A 19,857-nucleotide genomic window follows, 5' to 3' on the forward strand; every position below is an offset into this window, starting at 1 on the left:
ATGCAGGTTTTGGTGTCCTCGGGTGTCTTCCCGTGTAAAAGTTGGGGTGTCTAGGCGACGTTTCGACGAGGTCTCACTCGTCATCTTCAGGCTGGTGCTTTCGGCTTCTTGTTACTGGAACAGAGCAGGATCTCAGTGTTTGAGTTCCTATAAATACTGTTGAGGGGGTGTGGTGTATAGCCTCCAATGTTCTGGGCAGAGAGGAAGTTCCCAGGCTAGTGTGCCTTTTCTTCTTTTGTTCCCAGACCCTCTCCACAGATAAATTACAGACACCATCCAGTAGCCAAACCATGGTGGCACCTCCGGATGCTGCACCCCCCTGCAATCCCTACACAGATCTGGCTGACACAGGCCACAAAACCACAGCTCGCCCCTATACACGAAGCCAAGCCAGAGCACAACTAAGTGCAGTACAGCCATCTTCTCAGAAAAACTCTTCACAAAGTTCAAGAGGTCAAGACACAAAGACTTTAGCAACTAATCCACACCTAATGACCCACCTAAGTGGTACTCAGGATATCACTCAAGAAATCACTCAAGATATCCCTCAAGTAATTAAGGAACAAAAGAAGAAAAGGCACACTAGCCTGGGAACTTCCTCTCTGCCCAGAACATTGGAGGCTATACACCACACCCCCTCAACAGTATTTATAGGAACTCAAACACTGAGATCCTGCTCTGTTCCAGTAACAAGAAGCCGAAAGCACCAGCCTGAAGATGACGAGTGAGACCTCGTCGAAACGTCGCCTAGACACCCCAACTTTTACACGGGAAGACACCCGAGGACACCAAAACCTGCATTCCTGTACCCGTGAAAATCTACGAAAGCAAATATATATATATATATATATATCACACCACCTTTTCTCCCGGAGACAGAGAGTCGACTCCACAGCAGTGACCAGAAGATGAATGACCGCTGGGAGGAGCACAGGAAGAAGAAACACCCTGGTGCATCTGCAGCCGCAAAACCGGACACCTTCAGCTGCCCCAGCTGCAACAAAACATGTCTCCCTTGAGGAGTGCATGCTGCTCCCTGCTTCTCTCCAGATTTTATCCTCACAATAACCTTGTGAGGTAGGAGGTTAGGCTGAGAGATGGTGATTGGATAAAGGCTACTTGGTGACCTTCATGGCTGTGTGGGAATTTGAACCTTGATCTTCCAGGTCCTAAATTTGGCCCACTTAACAATTCTTAACAATTCTATCACACTAATGATACTGGGTTGTTTTTTTTTTTTTAAGTAATAATACGTTATGATAATAATGATAATAACTGAAATACAGTGGTACCTCAGGTTAAGTATTTAATTCGTTCTGGAGGTCTGTACCACTGTAACAGGATGATGATTTAAATACTGTGGTGTTTTTGCAACAATCTGCTGCTGCCACCATGTTTTTTTCTTCTAGCATCCCAAGCACTTAATAAATAGTCTTTTTCTTTATAGAGAACACTTTTTTAGTGGTTTGTCACAATATGGGCCAACCTGGCGCCCTCCTAATGCGTTGCTGGAAGATTGAGGACAGATAAAGGGAAGGAGCTTTTCACACAGTGCATGTTTAAACTGTGGAACTCACTCCTGCAGGAAGCGACAAACCTGGATGGCTTTAAAAGAGGATTGGACTTATTCCTGGAAGAGAAGGCTGTCAGTGTCTATTACAGGCTTCCTCAAACACAGTCCTCCAGATGTTTTTGGACTACAACTCCCATGATCCCTGGCTAGCAATACCGGTCAGGGATGATGGGAATTGTAGTCTCAAACATCTGGAGGGCTGAGTGTGAGGAAGCCTGGTCTACTAGCTCTGCTATGCTCTGCCTGCGGAGTTGGAGGCAGCATTGTGTCTGAATCCTAGTTTCTGGAAACCGCAGGACGGTAGAGTTGCTCTTGTGCTCAGATTCCGCTTGCAGGTTTCCCAGCGGTGAGAAGAGGATACAGTGGTACCTTGGGTTACACACGATTCAGGTTACAGACCCTTCAGGTTACAGACTCTGCTAACCCAGAAATAGTACCTCGGGTTAAGAAATTTGCTTCAGGATGAGACATAGCTGTCAACCGTCCCTTATTTGGCGGGAAACTCCCTTATCCCAGCGCCGTGTCCTGCTGCTGTCCCGGATTGATGATATCCGATAAATTTCCTGGGTTTCAAAGGAAGCAGCTCCTCTCCCTCCCTCCCTGCCAGCCAGGGAGGAGGGAGGCTCCAACTGTGTTGCTTGGCTGCGTTGCTCACCCAATAAGGAGTCTAAGAACGACTGGGTGTGTGTGTGTGTGGAGCTTGCATGCCTTGTGCCCAGCCACATTGCCTAGGGACTCGCCTTTGCTCAGCGCTTCCCAGCGGAGAGGTGATTTTCCTTGCTGCATCCCCTTTGCGAGGTTGCTGCGCTGTGGGAAACACCGCTTGAGGCTTCATTTGGCTGCTGGCTGGGCTTTCTGCCTTTGGCTCGGAGGGGCTCAGAAGTCGAACACAGCTGCGCTCAAAAAATCCCTTATTTTGGCTGCTGATCCCTTATTTTCGAGGCTGCTGGTCCCTTAGTTTCAAATCTGTAAGTTGACAGCTATGGGATGAGAACAGAAATCGCGTGGCGGCAACGGGAAGCCCCATTAGCTAAAGTGGTACCTCAGGTTAAGAACAGTTTCAGGTTAAGAACGGAACTCCAGAACGAATTAAGTTCTTAACCCGAGGTACCACTGTACTGGACTAAATAATGCTGGCAAGCTGCTGATGGGTGTCGTTTTCTAGAACAGCTGAAGGGTGTGGGTTGTCACAGGCTGCTTTATTGAGTAACTTCCCTTGCCACTAGATGTCCCCATTTAATTATCGTTGGCTGCTGGAAGGTTCGTACACTATAGTTAAAGCTATGGTTTTCCCAGTAGTGATGTATGGAAGTGAGAGCTGGACCATCAAGAAGGCTGATTGCCGAAGAATTGATGCTTTTGAATTCTGGTGCTGGAGGAGACTCTTGAGAGTCCCATGGACTGCAAGAAGATCAGACCTCTCCATTCTGAAGGAAATCAGCCCTGAGTGCTCACTGGAAGGACAGATCGTGAAGCTGAGGCTCCAGTACTTTGGCCACCTCATGAGGAGAGAAGACTCCCTGGAAAAGACCCTGATGCTGGGAAAGAGTGAGGGCACAAGGAGAAGGGGACGACAGAGGACGAGATTGTCGTTGAATCTTCACACTTGCCATTCTCTTCTGCCACACCATTGCGGTTTGCCACACCCTTTGAAAACCACTGCTTTGGGGGAAGCCATGACTGTTGTTAAAATGGTATAATATTGCTTTAAAGCACAGTATGGATGTGACATAGAAATAATTTCAGATCAGTTAGCTGACGGCGATTTTAAACAAACAACCAGCTCTTCTGCTTGCCACCAGCATTTTTTGGGGGGTGGGTGGGTGTGGGAAAGCAGTGTCTCTCCTTCACCCAGAAAATGAGAGCACCCCTTTCCCCACTTCTACACTAGAATTGAGGACCCTTCATCCCTCCCAGTGTGGTGTAGTGGTTAAGAGCAGTGGACTGGTAATCTGGTGAACCAGGTTCGATTCCCCGCTCCTCCACATGCAACTGCTGGGTGACCTTGGGCTAGTCACACTTCTTTGAAGTCTCTCAGCCTCACTCACCTCACAGTGTGTTTGTTGTGGGGGAGGAAGGGAAAGGAGAATGTTAGCCGCTTTGAGACTCCTTCGGGTAGTGATAAAGCGGGATATCCCTGTGGGACTTGACATCTTTCTGCAGGACCTGCAAGACAGAGGTGTTCCGCCTGGCCTTTGGTTTGGACTCGGTCTAACCCTTATAGTCTTGATTTATCGGTTACTTTAAAATGAGGCTGCATTTTAAATTGCATTTTAACCTGTATTTTAAATCGGTTCCCCCCTTCTCTCCCCCCCCATTATGTTTTTACTGTGATTTTATTGGTGTTAGCTGCCCTGAGTGCAGCTCTGGCCGGGGAGGGCGGGGTATATTCAAAATTTTATTACTATTATTATTATTATTATTTCAAATCCAAACTCCTCCTCCTCCTTGACCATTGTGCATGCTGAGAGTGGCTGATCGGAGACCAGCCAGATTTGGACGCCATCAAGACAAGGATCGAAGGCAGGCAAGTCTGTCAAAACTTCCCTCTCTTCCCTCTCACAATCCTCAAGCTGGTTTTTGCTTTGCTCCCCCGTGAGCAACATCTAATTAGCTTCATTTCATACCATTACGCTTGTAATGAAAACCTGGAGTGGGACCAGGTTTTTTGTGTTTTTTAAATCTTAAAACGGGAAAAGCTCAAAAGAAAGAATCCACAGGGAGCTGGTTCAATCGTGCCCCAGTTCCCGCTCCACGTCAGTGACCTAAAAATGGTGCAATTCCTTTTGGCCAACGCTGAAAACTTTCTTCTGTCTCTTTACACTGACCGTAGGTGAGCGGCAGAGCATCTATTCTGGATGCAAAAGGTTCCAGGTTCACTCTAACGTAGCACCAGGTAAGACTCAGCTGCTGGACAGCCCAGAGAGCTGCTGCCAGCCAGTGTAGACAGCACTGTGCTAAATAGACTAGTGGCCTGACTGAATGTATAAGGCAGCTTCCCATGTTCCTAAACTCTGTCCCTAGTCAGCAGCATGGATAGCTCACTCAGAGTACGATGCTGTTAATGCCAAGGTTTGATCCCCGTACGGGACAGCTGCATATAATAATGATAATGATAATGATACTAAATTTATTATTTATCTGGCCGGGCCTCCCAAGCCAATCTGGGTAGCTCCCAACAGAACATAAAAAACACGATAAAACATTAAAAACTTCCCTAAACAGAGCTGCCTTTAGATGCTTTCTAAAAGTCTGATTGTTGTTTTCCTCTTTGACATCTGGTGGGAGGGTGTTCCACAGGGAGGGTGCCACTACCAAGAAGGCCCTCTGCGTCGTTCCCTGTAATTTGGCTTCTTGCAGTGAGGGAACCACCAGAAGGCCCTCGGCGCTGGACCTCAGTGTCCGGGCAGAATGATGGGGGTGGGACAAGATGATCGCCTGGGTCCCTTCTAACTCTACATAGTTGCGGAGGTATAGTTTGTGGAGATTTCTGGTTATATGTACCCTTAAGTACAGCAAAGTTTTTTTAATCTGTGTGATGTTGCTGGATTCTTTTTGGATTTGAGGGGTGTGTGTGTTGAAACACATACCCTTGGATTTTGCAAAAATCACCTGTAGGCCCGACCCAATTGCGAATGTGTTGAGTTCTTTGGTTAGGGTGATCGCTGTGCTTCTGGGGTCTGGCGTCACGACCATCATCTGTGAAGAGCCCTAGTTTATAAACTTTGCCACTCCCTTGATGTTGGGGGCCCAATTCTACGAGTCTAAGGTGCTGTTGGACTACAACTCCCATCATCCCTAATGATTGGTTACACTGGCTGGGACTGGATGGGAGCTGGAGTCTGAAACATCTGGAAGAGGTCCTTAGGTCTTTTGCTCTATCCTTATGTCAGGGAACTGACATCGGAGCCAGAAGTGGAGGCAGGGCTCCCAAGCGATGCCGGAGAAGGGCCAAGCAGGGAGAGAGGGGACTCATCAGCTGGGGAAGGAAATCAGCGTAACACCAGGGATAAAGGGGGCCGGATGGGGGAATCGGAGAGAGGGCTCCAGGACTCTTCGCTGGAGACCAGCGGGGAGAGCACAGGTCCTCCGCTACCCACACCCACCCTGCACAGAAGACTTCCGCGCAGGGAAAGTAGGCGTAGACTTGGCGTCAAATAACTTCTTTGCTGGAAGAAGTTCAAGAAACGGCCACTGACAGATTCTGCTAGCGACTGAACAGTCACGAAGTGAAGGGCTGTCCAGCCAGGAAAGGTTTAACCAGGCTACCTAGCCAGGAGTGGCGGCAACTTACGCACAAGCAATCCCATATACCCATTACACCTTAGTTTATGCGCAATGCTGCCTTGCATACAGGAATAAATCAAAGCATTCTCTGTGGAGGAAGTGAGCACGATTCATCCTAATTCTTTCTGTTAAATAAAGAGAGAGAGACCTATTTGTCTGAACTCTGGCCCTTCTTTGGAACAGTTGGATCTGAAGATTGGACGCCCTGTCTGTCCTCACTGTTAATTAATGACTCATCCTGACTTCAAAAGCAAGGAGCTTTTGACAGGTGGATGGTGCTGTTTCAGGGACATCCAATTCATCTTTTAGGAGGAGGACGCAGGTGGACAGAAAAACAACAGTTCTGGAACTTGATAAAAGAACAGTCCTTGTAAGAACATGAGAAGAACTCTGGATCAGGCCCATGATCCATCTAGTCCAGCATGCTGTCCTCACAGTGGCCAAAGAGAAACCAGGTAAGCCTACAAGCAGGTCCACAGCAGTTTGGAGTCACTTTGCACAGGCTAAATTTCTGATTGTGTTGACTAAAAATTCTCCTCCCCCCCCTTTTCCTTTTGGTTAAGTGGAAAACACGAGCCTCCCACACAAACATGGGCAACACTTTAATTCAATTAAAAGCAGCCTTTAATCTCGAAACGTGCCTAATATTTGCACAAAGGTTTTAGGATGAATAATTAAATAAAGCTTCATCCATTAAACCTGTCCCGGCAAAGCTTTTAAGGCAGGGATGTGTCTTAATGACTCAGAGATGTCTGCTTTCTCTCTCTCTCAGAGGCCTTCATCAGGGCTCTTTAAAAAAGGAGGGGGGGGGGGGAGAATATCCTTCGGAGCATTTCGTGAAAACATTGTTCCTCTGAAACGGTTTTGCAGCAGGTGAAAGAGACAAGCTGAAGCTCACTCGTGCGACTTTGAGCCCATCAATCTTCTTTAGCCTAACCTACCTGTCAGGGATGTTGTGAGGGTTAAAATGGGGGAGGGAGGAAAACAATTGGGGCCGCTTTCCTTGGTAGAAAGGTGGGATAAAAAGGTAAAGGTAAAGGGACCCCTGACAGTTAAGCCCAGACTCTGGGGTTGCGGTGCTCATCTTGCTTTATTGGCCGAGGGAGCCGGCGTTTGTCCGCAGACTTTTCTGGGTCATGTGGCCAGCATGAATAAGCTGTTTCTGGTGAAACCAGAGCAGTGCACGGAAATGCCGTTTACCTTCCCGCCGGAGTGGTACCTACCTATCTACTTGCATGTTGATGTGCTTTCAAACTGCTAGGTTGGCAGGAGCTGGGACAGAGCAATGGGAGCTCACCCATTCTTGGTTTTAGCTCCTGGAGGGTGTCACAGTATCCTGGTCAAATGAGACAAGGATTAGCTTCTTAACCCCCACCCAACGCACATGTCTGCAACCTTCAACATTTTGTGCCTTCAGGAAACAGATGTAGTGCCTTTCAGGAAACAGATGTAGATAAGGAATGGAACTAGGGGCCTATCTACAATTTTAAGGAAAGTGAAAACCTTTAAAGCTCCATCGGCACAAACATCAAGCCGCATAAAACCAGAACTGATGTTTGTTCCAATTCAGATTTAAAGAGCGGGTTTTCATGGGGAAAGTTCAGGGCAAACAAACAAGCGTGAGCGTCCAAGTGCTGACCTCTGCCTGCAAAAGGTAAGTGAGGATAGGCCCTACGAAGGTCGTTCCCCACATTTGTTTCAAAGAGACAGCTCAATCCACCGACGATTGGAACGGTCACATCGCAAGGACGCAGCGTCCGTCTTCTGTGACGATGTACTTATGACATTTGAGACGGTATCACCCGAGGTGGCAGCAAAATGTCCCAGTAAACATTCCCTCAGAAATCTATAGAACGCAAGATACTGTTTGGTCTTCCAAGTTCCTGTTTACACTGATTTGAATGCTTCTACATCCAGGCCATTATAACATGCCCCCAAAGAAGCTATTTTGTGACACGACATTCCCCCCACCCTTCCCATGGCAGACTTTTTTGACGGTTGTCCATGACACCCTATCAAAATTGCAGGTGTTAGAACTGGCTGAAAAGCATTGCTGGCAGCAGCTGCGTTGACTTGATGTAGGAGACAAGAAGGTGAGAACTGCCTTTACTGGATCAAGCCAAAATCCACGAGGTACCTCTTTCTGTTTGCAACAGTGGCCAGCCAGGGCCTCTGAAGAGCTTCCAAGTAGGGTAGGCAGCTTGTGCCCTGTCTCTTGCTTCACCTCGGCATGATCTGGCACTCAGGTAGACTGCATCTGTACACAGAGGCTCTGTACATTCAGGGTTGCATTGCTGGATATAGCCGTAGATTGGTTGGCCAAGACTCTGGGTTTAATCCACTATCTGTTCACTACAGTGGTACCTCAGGTTAAGTACTTAATTCGTTCTGGAGGTCTGTTCTTAACCTGAAACTGTTCTTAACCTGAAGCACCACTTTAGCTAATGGGGCCTCCTGCTGCTGCCGCGCCACCAGAGCACAATTTCTGTTCTCATCCTGAAGCAAAGTTCTTAACCTGAAGCACTATTTCTGGCTTAGCAGAGTCTGTAACCTGAAGCATAGTAACCTGAAGCGTATATAACCCGAAGTACCACTGTACTGCTGTTAGAAATGTTGCGGGGGGTGGGGTGGGATTTGTGACACTCTAAATGTTGCTGGACTACAGTTCCCATTGTCTTTGACCACTGACCATGCTGGCTGGGACTGATGGGATTTGGAATCCAACAGCGTCTGGAGAGGCCTCTCAAACGAACCAAGCATCCCTGAAATGTCCCCTTGCAAGCGTCCTTATTGCCCTTTTCCGCTGCATAATCCAGCAGATTCAAAATGTCAGCACGTTCTTGGGCAGACGTTCTTGCAACCCCTGAATATATTACTGATAACCATCTTGCTTCTCAAAGCCATTTTGAGCTACAAAGGATGCAAAGTGTTTGCTTACAACACAATCATAAGGAATGTCATCTGAGGACCAAACTAGACGTGGCATGATTGATTTGTGAGTAGAATCTTCTGTTGTTGTTTTTTTTAAAAAATATTATTTAATGTGTCAGCTACCAGGGATGCAGGTGGTGCTGTGGTCTAAACCACTGAGCCTCTTGGGCTTGCTAATCAGAAGGTCGGCGGTTCGAATCCCTGCAACAGGGTGAGCTCCCGTTGCTCTGTCCCAGCTCCTGATAACCTAGCAGTTCTAAAGCACACCAAAAAAGTGCAAGTAGATAAATAGGTACTGCTCTGGCGGGAAGGTAAACGGTGTTTCCGTGTGCTGCTCTGGTATCAGTGTTCCGGTTGCTCCAGAAGCAGCTTAGTCATGCTGGCCATATGACCCGGAAAAACTGTCTGCGGACAAAATGCTGGCTCCCTTGGCCTGAAAGCTAGATGAGTGCCGCAACCGCAGAGTCGTCTGTGACTGGACCTTTCTAATGTGTCAACTGGGCACCACTTTCCTTATTAATCACACACACCCCTCCAAATTGCTAGCACCCCACACATCAACATATATCCTATAGGTTTTTGGAAGCTTGGGAATGGCAAATTTTAAACCATTGTCACACCAGAGAACCGTGCTTCTGTTCGTTCACACTGGCTAGGCTTTGTGCTACATACAATCTGGGCCCATATCGGCCCTTTCTTTAATCCTTCACAAATATCACCGGAAAGCTGAATCAGTGCCACCAACAGAGACCTGGATGAATCATGTTTGGGAGAGGATGCTCTTGGGTCACCTTACACAAGAGACAGAGGGCTGTCAGCGGCATGTCAGAAAAGGGATAGGTTTGGGGAGATTTTGCTTTTCCTTCTTCTCTTTCATAAACAAGGGGCGGCATCTTTTATACGCTCCAGTCTCTCAAGCTCCTATGTGGAGGGACTACATGGGTGCTCATTGAAAGTGGGGTGAGAAACGAGGCGTAGGGTCCTTGAGTCTCCAAATGCATGACAGCAGAGCGCCCACCATGTTACAGGCATCACATTATGTCTGTACGGTGCTTTGCTTCGCGCTAGCTTGTAACCAAAACGATTTTGTGTGGTCATATCTGCGGTGTGTTTTGTTCCACGAAAACAATCACAATTCCTTTAGAAACAACAAATATTTTTAAACCACAGATTGAGAAGGAGGGGAACCACTGCTGATGGCACAGGTGCTAGCCAGTTCGTACTGCTTACATTGGGCTCCTTCCCATTCATAGGAAAATGGGTGTTGCCAACATGGTGCCCACCAGTGCCTCCTATGCATAGCTGTCAATGTTTTCCTTTTTTAAAGGGAAATTCCCTTATTCCGAATAGGATTTCTCACAAGAAAAGGGAAAAGTTGACAGCTATGCTCCTATGGTGCCCATAAAAGAGGTACCCCTGCTCAGTTCCTGTTTGTGCTGGCTCAGCCTCTCCTACATTGAGCACGTTTTATGGGATGTCTAGATTTCTCTCCACTCTTCTGAAAAGAGAAGCACAAAGAGCATGGCGGCGGCCAATGTAGGTTTCCGTCCCCCCATTGATGAAGGCTTATGCCTGGACAGTTTTCTTCTTTTTCTTCTCCTTTAAATGTGTCAACCATTTTTGTGGAATGCCACACTGCACGGCAGCCATTTTGTGTCACCTTGCACCTCCCCACCCGCCATTTTGTGACTGGCAACCGTGGCACTTTTTCAGAACTCCAGATGTGCCCCCAAAAGGTTGGCGACCCCTAGAAAATATTCCCCAGAAATTTCGTAACATTTATCTTGTCAGAGTTCACAACAGAAAGAAAAAAAAAGCCCTTGGTGAGGGTTCCATGAAACTGCCCCCATGTTTTTCCTTTCTTCACCTGAGATTGATTCTGGATGTTATTCATTTACTCCTGAGTCCAGTGAAGGGGAAAAAAAAGCCCCAATCCTTAAATAATTTACTATTTATTTGTTTTTTGTTTTTTCCCGTCAACTTCGGAAATCACTTTCATTACGTTCAGCCCTCGTTGTGCACTTTTAAAGTTCAGATTATTGCAACATTTAACCTGAATTCCATAAGAAAACAGACGGGGGGGGGGGAGGAGAAAGAAAATTAAAAAACAAAAACAAAAAACCAAGAAAACTCATCACTTGAAATAGATGTAAAATAATAAAAAAGGACAGATTCTGTACCCACAAGAAGAATGAATAACTTATTGTTATTGCACTGGCTACAATTCAGTAGTTATTTTGGTTTTCATCATTTCCTGTAGCAAGGACACCAAATTTTTAAAAAATAATAATGAAAAAGCAAAAAGTGGAACTGTTAGAGACATACCAAAATGTTAGCTAGTAGCTCAAGCCCAAAAAATGGCTGGTTAGGGAAAGTGGAGAAGACAAAAAGGAAGAGGTATATTTGGGGCAAAAATGAGAGAATCCTAAGCACTGTAATGAAGCTTCCACTGAGAATCAAACAATACACCACCCAGTTGAGAATCTTATGTTAATGCAAAAGAAAAGAAAAGATTATCTGCTATAGGGTGAGAGGATAAACAGGCTCCCAATCCAGCTAAAGTTTATGGCAACAGAAGCAGCAGTTCTCAACGCACTTTACTAGGAAATAACTCCAATCGAACCTCACAAAGGCTGCGGATTCTATACACACTTACCTGGGAGTAAGTCCCACTGAACTCGGTGGGGCTTACTTATGAGTAGGCATGCATAGGATTGCACTGCAAGTGGTTCTAATGCAGACAAAAATCAGTCACGCTTAAAACGATGGGGAGCAAGTTAGCCGGTTTCAGCGGGAGTTAACTGGGGCTGACTTTAGTCGGATCAGGGCCACGGTGTCTAACTTTGGAGTAAACATTCATAGGGTTGGATCTGCGAGTTCCACTGGAAGCTACAAGAGGCTTCAATGGGACTTAAATGCGACTAACTGTAGCTGGATCAGGTCCAGTGTTCGCTATAAAAATATGTGCATTAGGAAGAGAAGAGTTTTCACGTGAATGTTTACGTTGTGTTGTGTTTCGTGTGTGTATGTGTGTTTTTCTTTTTTATTTCTCAAATACATTATTTTCTATTTATAATAACTGCTGATATACAGACAATATACAACTTGCATCTCCTGGGCACTTTCACTTCCCGTGACAACTTCCCGTGCAATAATAAAAGGTGCCGTTTCGAAAAAAGTCAAAAAAGGTTTGTTTCTTTAAATCCTATTTTTTTGCCCCTTTAAAAAAGATAAAACAAAGGCTCGAAACCCAAATCAATGTGATCGAGGCCACGCAGGGAGGTGGGGGTGGTTGGGGAGGGGGAGGGGGGAGGAAAAGAAAAATTGGAAAAGCCACTCCGTGTGCCGCTAGAAAAGGAAAAAGAAAGAAATCTCCTTTCCTTACCCTGAACCTTGTTGCTGCTTCTCTTTGATTTTTTTTTAAAAAACAACTACAACAAAAACCTTCACAGCGCTTAAAGAGAAATGACAAGTGTTTTGGGATAAGCGTCGGCCACGGACTCGCGGCTTTTCAATCTTTTTTTCCACTTCGAAGCCACTTGGGTGGCAAAGCCCTTTTAAGTTCACTCTCGACCTCCCCCCTCGGAAGCTATACTGGTTCGTCCACCTCTTCCTCTGTTGCTGTGATCGCAGGGACCAGTCCGTGCTTCTGGAGGAGGGTGCTCCTAGTCCCACCAAGAACCTCTTGGCTTTGCTCGGGGTTGCTGAGCTGCGCTTGCAAGTGGCCCATATTTTGCAGTTCCAGAGCCGCGCCGTCGTCGCCGGGCCGGGAGTCCGCAGAGGCAGGCGTGGCTTGGCCATGATCCAAGAGGCAGTCTGGGAGGGCCACTGCACTGGAGCCGGCGTCGGACTGCTCAAAGGAGAAGTTTGGGATGGTTAAATGTTCTCCGCGGCAGGCTGGTGGGCCCCGGCGCTCTGCCTTGGAACCCGGATCTCCGGGCTGGTTGTCCGCAAGGTCTAAGGAGTCCCTGTAGGCGGTGGATTCGCACGACGGGGTCCTCCTCCTCAGCAGGCTGTTCTCAGATGCTTTGGTACGTGTGGACGTGTTGCTTTCTTCCTCCACGGGAGGATCTATAGAAATGCAAGGCGGGCTCATCTTCTTTTTCCGCCGGACACCGTGGATGTACTCGGACTCTGGCTGGATGTGGAGAGGGAGCTTCCTCTTCTCCTCCGATGACTCCGCGAAGCTGCGGTCCCCGTCGTCGACAAACGGGCAGATCTCGATGGAGTGCCGTCTTTGGTCGTCCGCCCAAGTTGGCTTGGCCAAGAACCCTCGCGTGTCAACGCTGTAAAACTTCTTCAAGTCTTTCTCTTTGCCGTTGCCGCCTAAACTGGTTGTGCTGCAGTTCTTGAGGGGGACAGGGGACGGGGCGGGAGAGGCGAAAGGGGAGTCGGCTGGGTCGCTGCCGTCCGGCTGCCCCCGCCAGTCCCTCGCAGAACTGTTGATGTGGCTGACCTCTTCATCGGCCAGGTCTGAAGATTCGAAGAGCGAGCTGTCTGGGTTGCTGTTGCAGCTGGACGGCCTGCGCGGGATACTGTGCTGGCTGAAAGTGTGTTTGCGGGTGCAGACGCTCGAGGGCCTGTGGGGTGACGCATGGGGAAGGGGAGGTGTCCCAGGTAGAGAGGTGGGGGCAGGGTGAAGCAGAGGCGGGCCCAGGATGCTCTGGGACAGCATCTTTGGTGGGAGGTTCTCGCAGGGTTCAGCTTTAGAATCTGCATTTGGACCATCTAATGAGTCCCTCTGAATGGCCTCCTGCAATACATAAAGAGAAGGCGAACAGAGAGGAAATGGGCATTTCAGTATAAAGAATGCAATCAGATATATACATGGCAGTTCTCCCCTTCTCTCATAATATTAGAACTCAGCGGGGATGTCCGATGGAGCTTTTGGAAGATTCAGGATGGATGAAATAATGTACAACTACGGAATTTGGTCCCACAAGTTGGAATGATGGCCACCAAGTTGGGCACCTGTAAAAGATGCTTAGACACATTCATTGGAGATGGGGCTTTTACCGTATTTTTCGCTCTATAAGATGGACCAGACCACAAGACGCACCTAGTTTTCGGAGGAGGAAAACAAGAAAAAAAAATATTCTGAATCTCAGAAGCCAGAACAGCAAGAGGGATCGCTACGCAGTGAAAGCAGCAATCCCTCTTGCTGTTCTGGCTTCTAGGATAGCTGCGCAGCCTGCATTCACTCCATAAGACGCACACACATTTCCCCTTACTTTTTAGGAGGGAAAAAGTGAGTCTTATAGAGCAAAAAATACGGTAGTTAGCTTATTAGCCATGATGGCTATGCGCACCTATACCTAGAAATCACAACTGGGAATTGGCTGTCACACCCAGGTCCTGCTTCCCATAGGGATCTGGTTGGTTGTAGTGAGATCAGTATACTTGACCAGATAGGTCATTGACCTGACCCAGCAGTGCTTATTTTTAGTTATTGTGTCAGGGCTACAGCTGGATGAGATCTGGTTTTCAACATTGTGATATATCACCAGCTAAACATCATGATATACTGATATATCACAATGTCTGAAATTAGGATGGAGCTATGTAGAGGCATCGGTTGTCTTCACAGTTTCCCCCGCATCGTGATTTTTGCATAGCACACACACAGACACGCACACCATGATTCACGACATATCGCCAGGTCAAAATTTATGAAACCGATATCAAAGCATGGGCTTCAAACTGGTTTGGGGTGCCATATTGATATATCGCTCTGCCCTAGTCAGGACCAGTTTCAGGTGTGGGGAAGCCTTCAGCAACATAGTCTTGATGGGCCTTTGGAGAGAGTAGGCCTCACTCAAGGGTCTAAGGGGATTGGTGTGGTGTTGGCAAGGTCTATGGGCAATTTGTGGGGTAGGAGAGTCAGTGAGTGGAGTGAATGGGGACAGATATTTTGGTAGTAGTGATGGTTTCTGGGGAGAAAGGAAAGATGTGGAGCTTGTTTCTGGAGGAGATGTCCAGTCCTTCTCCAAGCCAGTTGTGCCTATCTTACTTGGGTCACCTCCTATAGGTGATGAGAAAAGTGGGTATAATACAGAATGGAGAATGAGAGATGACTTGAGAAGCATGGAGAATGGGAAAACGCAGGTGTAGGGAACTTTGGGTGCTTCCAGATGTTGATGAACTATAGCTCCCACCAGCCCCTGCAAGAATGGCCAACAGTTCAGGAACATCTGGAGGCTCAAAGACTCTGCACACCTGGGATAACGGAACACAGGAGACAGCCCCTTTTACCCCTTTCCTATTTCTGAGGTGCTGTTAGCCAAGTTATAGGGGAACCGTTAAATGCTGAGGTTTCCAACCTGTCTACAGAGCAGCCTGTTGAGACTGGGAGATCGTGGAGCAGCTCGTGGTGGTAGAAGCTTCCATGGACCTCCCCCTTCCTGGCGAGGGGGTGGGGTGGTTGGACGAAAGGCATCCCGTGGGACCCTCAGCGAAGAGCAAGTCCCCACAGGCTGGGAATGAACAGAGGTGATGGACCCTAGAAGATAAAGAAAAGGTGTCGTTTCAGTCAAGAGGCTTTGAGTGATGGAACTTATGATGGGATAATGAGCTGCTTGTGCGTAAAAGCTTGATCCCTCTGGTGTTTGGCTGGTCAACCAAACCGAGGCACTAACGGAGCCTCCCAAGGCGTGACTCCGTTAGTCGCTGGTAGAATCTGACAGTGGGCGTCTACGAAATTTACGCCAGCATAAAAGTTGTTTCACGGACATGCGCCTTCGTGACTCTCTGCGTGACAGCTTCCGGCGAAGGGTGGGAGTTGCCAACGGGGGTCTTGTTACCTCTGCACTATTCTCACTAGAAGTATCCCAGAGCCCTCCCTCCTCCGACTCCCCTTCTGCCGGAGCTTCTGCTCTCCCCCTGCTGGTTCCCTCCTCCGCTGCAGAATCTCTCCGAGTCTGCTGGAGCCTCTGCACCATCTCTCTTTCCGATGGCAGTTCCCTGACATCCACCTCCCCCTCAGGGCCCCCTTCACCCCCCGCTTCCTCTCCCACTGGCGGTGAAGGCGGAAAGCCCCTAAAGGAACTCTCCTCGTCGTCCGAGGATTCAAACACTTCTAACCATGGCGTACCGTCTCTCTCCCCGTCTTCCTCTTCTTCGTCGGAGTCGGCTTCCTCACCCACCCCTGACTCTGGGAACCCTCCAAACTCTCCTTCCTCATCGGTGGTCCCAAAGTGTTCCCTTCTAAATCGTGCCACGGGTTGCGGTTTTTTTGGGAAACGCCGATGAAATGTTTCTATTAAAACCTCGTCATTGACTACCTCAGCGGGTACCCAAGTGTTTTCCGACTCTACTTCCCCCTCCCATTCTACCAGATATTCCACCTGATCCCCCTTCCACCTGGAATCAATGATTCCTGCCACGTTCATGTCGCGTTCTCTCTCTTCTATCACGGGCGTTCAGGAGACCTCTCTCTCACGCTCTCCCCCCCATTCACGTCCCTCTCGGTACGGCGACAGTAATGACCTGTGAAATACTGGGTGCAATTTCATGTGACTGGGCAGTCTGAGTTTGAATGCTACTGGGTTCACCTGCTGTATGACCTCAAAGGGTCCCAATCTTTTGGGTTTCAGTTTCTTACAACCCCCCTTGAAAGGTAGTCCCTGGGTGGATAGCCACACCCGGTCTCCCACCCTTATAGTTTCACCTTCCCTCCTATTTTTGTCTGCTTGCTTTTTATATTCTTCCTTGGCTCTCTCTAAGTTAAGTTGTAGCTGACGGTGGATGGCTTCCATCTCTTCAACAAAATGTTCCGCCGCCGGCACACTCCACCTCTCCCCTCCTTCTCCTGGAAATGCCCTGGGATGACACCCATAATTTGCCAGAAAGGGACTCAGCCCTGTGGACACGTTCTCAGCGTTGTTGTAGGCAAATTCTGCCAGAGGTAACTTATCTACCCAATCATTTTCTCGGTCCTTTACATAACACCTCAGGTATTGTTGTAAAATCCCGTTTGCCCTTTCCGCTTGCCCATTTGTTTCCGGGTGCCGGGCAGTGGAGAAATTGATTTCCACGTGCAGTAAGCTCATAAGTTTCCTCCAGAACCTGGAAGTAAACTGTTTCCCTCTGTCGCTGACCACCCTCAAGGGGGCGCCATGCAACCGGAAAATATGCTCTACGAACAACTTGGCGGTTTCCTCCGCTGTGACCGCATGTGAACAGGCTATAAAATGACACATCTTAGTTAATAGATCTACCACTACCATGACCGCCGTTTTGCCCTTGGATTTTGGCAGGTCCGTCATAAAATCTATGGAGACTGCCTCCCATGGCCTTTCTGGTGTGGGTAAGGGTTGTAAGAGCCCCGCTGGCGCCACCCTCTCCCCTTTCGCTCGCTGGCACCTGTCGCAACCCCTGACATATTCCCGTACATCCTCCCTCACCTTGGGCCACCAAAACTCCCTGGTAACCAACCACATGGTTTTGTGCTGTCCAAAATGCCCCGCTGTGGGGCTATCATGCAACTGCTTGAGTACTCTGCCCCTCAGTTCCCCATCGGGTATGTACAGTGCCCCTTTGTAATACAACGCCCCACTCTTTTCTTCAAACCCCCCTGTGTTCTCCTCTGTCCTCCTGAGTTCTCTGAGTTTCTCTTGGGCGTATTCGTCGTTCTCCGTCCCCTCTAACAGTTCTTTCTGCCCCACCAAAGCCGCCCCACACACCCAGCGGTCTTCAGGGATTACGTGCCTTGCTTCCGGCGCGCCCTCCCCCTCTAAGTACTCAGGCTTTCTGGAAAGAGCGTCCGCCCTTACGTTCTCGGACCCTGGCACGTAACGAATCTCAAAATTGAATTTGGAGAACTCCTGGGCCCATCTCACTTGTCTCTGGTTCAGCACTCGGGCTGTTCTCCAGTACTCCAGATTTTTGTGGTCAGTCCGGACTTGAACCTTGTGCTGCGCCCCAATCAGCAAGTGCCGCCATCTCCGGAATGCTTCATGAATGGCGAGCAGTTCTCGGTCGTATACTGTGTAGTTCCTCTCGGATTTGTTCAACTTCCGCGAGAAGAATGCACACGGTCTCCATTCAGACGCATCTTTCCCCGGCTGGAGAAGCACGGCCCCTACCGCTCGGTCTGACGCGTCAGTCTCCACTCGCATTGGTTGCCGTAGATCCACGTGCAAAAGTTGCTCCTCCGACGCAAACGCTGCCTTTAAGCGTTCGAATGCCCCTTGCGCTTCTTCCGTCCAAGCAAATTTTTTCTTGCTGCTAAGACAATCCGTGATGGGCGCTGTTAAATGGGCAAAGTTCTTGATGAACTTCCTATAGAAGTTTCCGAAGCCCAGGAACCTTTGCACGTCCTTCTTGGTCTTTGGTGTTTTCCATTCCAGTACCGCTTGAACCTTGCTGGGATCCATAGCCAACCCCTTGTCAGACAACCGGTACCCCAGGAATTCCACCTCCCTGCTATGAAACTGGCATTTCTCCAGTTTCACCCACAGCCGATTTTCTCGCAGTTTGCTCAGTACTTCTCTGACATCTCGCACATGCTGCTCCTCATTCTCTGATGTCAGGGAACTGACATCTAAAGCGCCGCAGGTGCAAAGGCTCCCTGAGGTTGAGAGAGCAGTAGCAGCGGAAGAGGGAACCAGTAGAGGGCGAGCAAGAACTCCAAGGGAAAGTGAGTCGGAGGGATGGCTCAGAGACGCTTCAAGTGAAACCAGTGGGGAGGTCTCAGGACCTCCTATAGGGACACCCACACCTCGACGGAAACTGTCACGCCGAGAGGCCAGACGACGTGTTTCCGTTAAGGAGCTTTTATGTTGGAAACGTTTCCGAAAGCAGCCACTTTCGGATTCTACTAGTGATTGACGCAGCCATGCTGGAGGGGCTCCGTCACAGGCAGAGGTTTGAAAACCTGATCAAACTCTGAGGGACTTGCATTTTACGCACAAGCAGCTCATCGTCCCATCACAGCAATCCGAAAGTCACCGAAAGCCAGCTTGTGCAGAGAGAAGCATCATGAGCAACCCAGCCGGAACCGGGGGTGCAGGAGCAGCTGGAGGGGGTCCAAGCCTGGAAGAAAGGTACAGAGCGTTGGAGATCCAGTTGGCGCTGCAAACGGCGAGGCTTGAGGAGAGGAGGGCTCAGGATGCAGAAAAGGGAAAGGAGAAAACCACCCCGCTCGCCAGAAAGGTACCAGGATTGGTGCAGAAATTCGGGGGGGATCCCAGGAACTATCATGCCTTTAGAACAGAGATGCAATACGCTCTAAACTTGCAGTTTGATGACTTCCCCGACGAGGAATCGCGAGTGGCGTATGTGATTGGCCATCTCGAATCCGGGGCGAAAGATTGGGTTAGACCCCTGATGGCAGCGAATAATGAGATCTTAAAGGACACGAGGAAGTTTTTTCGTGCCATGGACCTGATGTTTTCCAGCGATATTGAGCAGGGGGTGGTGCGAAGGCAGTTAATGGCTTGCCAGCAAGGAAGCAGATCTGTCCGTGAGTACTGGACTGAATTTACTATGCTGATTCATAAATTGGGGTGGGACCTATCGGCGGAGCCCATCCAAATGCTTTTCGAAGAGGGGCTTTCTTCAACCGTCAAAGATGAGCTTTCCCGGGGGCCCAGGGCGGAGTCTATGGACCAATTAACCAAATCTGCGCTGGCCATAGGAGCGCGCCAGGAGGCGAGGGCTTTGGAAAGGCGGGAAGGGAAAGGAGACCGTTGGAGGGAGTTCCGCATTCCAGACATTCCAGAGCCATCTTTCCCGCCGGCAGAGCCGATGGAAGTTGGAACAGCGCGGGCGCGCGCAGTTTCAAATCCCAGTGAAGGGCGGAAGAAGGAGGGAAAGAGCGCCAAGAGATGTTATCTCTGCCAACAGCCAGGGCACTTTGCCAGAGTCTGCCCACAAAGAAAGGAATGGCAAGGGATGGCAGGAGCTGTTGGGGGAAAGGAAGAGGAAAGCAAGGAGCAAGTAAAAGCCAACGCCTGGCTGCCACCGTCGGGGCACAGCAGCCAGGCCAAAGAGCAATGAAAGTGCCCATGCCAGAACCTCCCAGACCTGCTTTAGTGATAGAGGTGTTACTAGAACTGCCAAACGGA

The 19,857-nt window shown here is 48.9% G+C and overlaps 1 protein-coding gene and 1 long non-coding RNA gene across 4 annotated transcripts in view; one reads left to right on the forward strand and one right to left on the reverse strand.

The window, feature by feature from the left end:
* The first annotated feature begins 4,404 nt into the window (after nt 1–4,404).
* Nucleotides 4,405–7,229, forward strand: LOC309357331. The gene is made up of 3 exons (XR_014163098.1): nt 4,405–4,469; nt 6,170–6,315; nt 7,174–7,229. It is a non-coding gene; the product is annotated as an uncharacterized lncRNA (long non-coding RNA).
* Nucleotides 7,230–10,724: 3,495 nt separating this feature from the next.
* CACNA1H (calcium voltage-gated channel subunit alpha1 H) overlaps nt 10,725–19,857 on the reverse strand; it is a 389,727-nt gene continuing 380,594 nt past the window's right edge. For all 3 annotated transcript variants that reach the window (XM_081889028.1, XM_081889027.1, XM_081889026.1), the window contains 2 exons: nt 15,112–15,290; nt 10,725–13,544 (listed from right to left, as the gene is read on the reverse strand). In XM_081889028.1, the coding sequence (XP_081745154.1) occupies nt 12,381–13,544; nt 15,112–15,290 (1,343 nt within the window). In that variant the 3' untranslated portion in view covers nt 10,725–12,380. The remainder of the gene's footprint in view (nt 13,545–15,111; nt 15,291–19,857) is intronic.

The sequence above is a fragment of the Podarcis melisellensis genome, assembly GCF_964234715.1.
Source record: "Podarcis melisellensis genome assembly, chromosome: 14".
Classification (NCBI taxonomy): Eukaryota; Metazoa; Chordata; class Lepidosauria; order Squamata; family Lacertidae; genus Podarcis; species Podarcis melisellensis.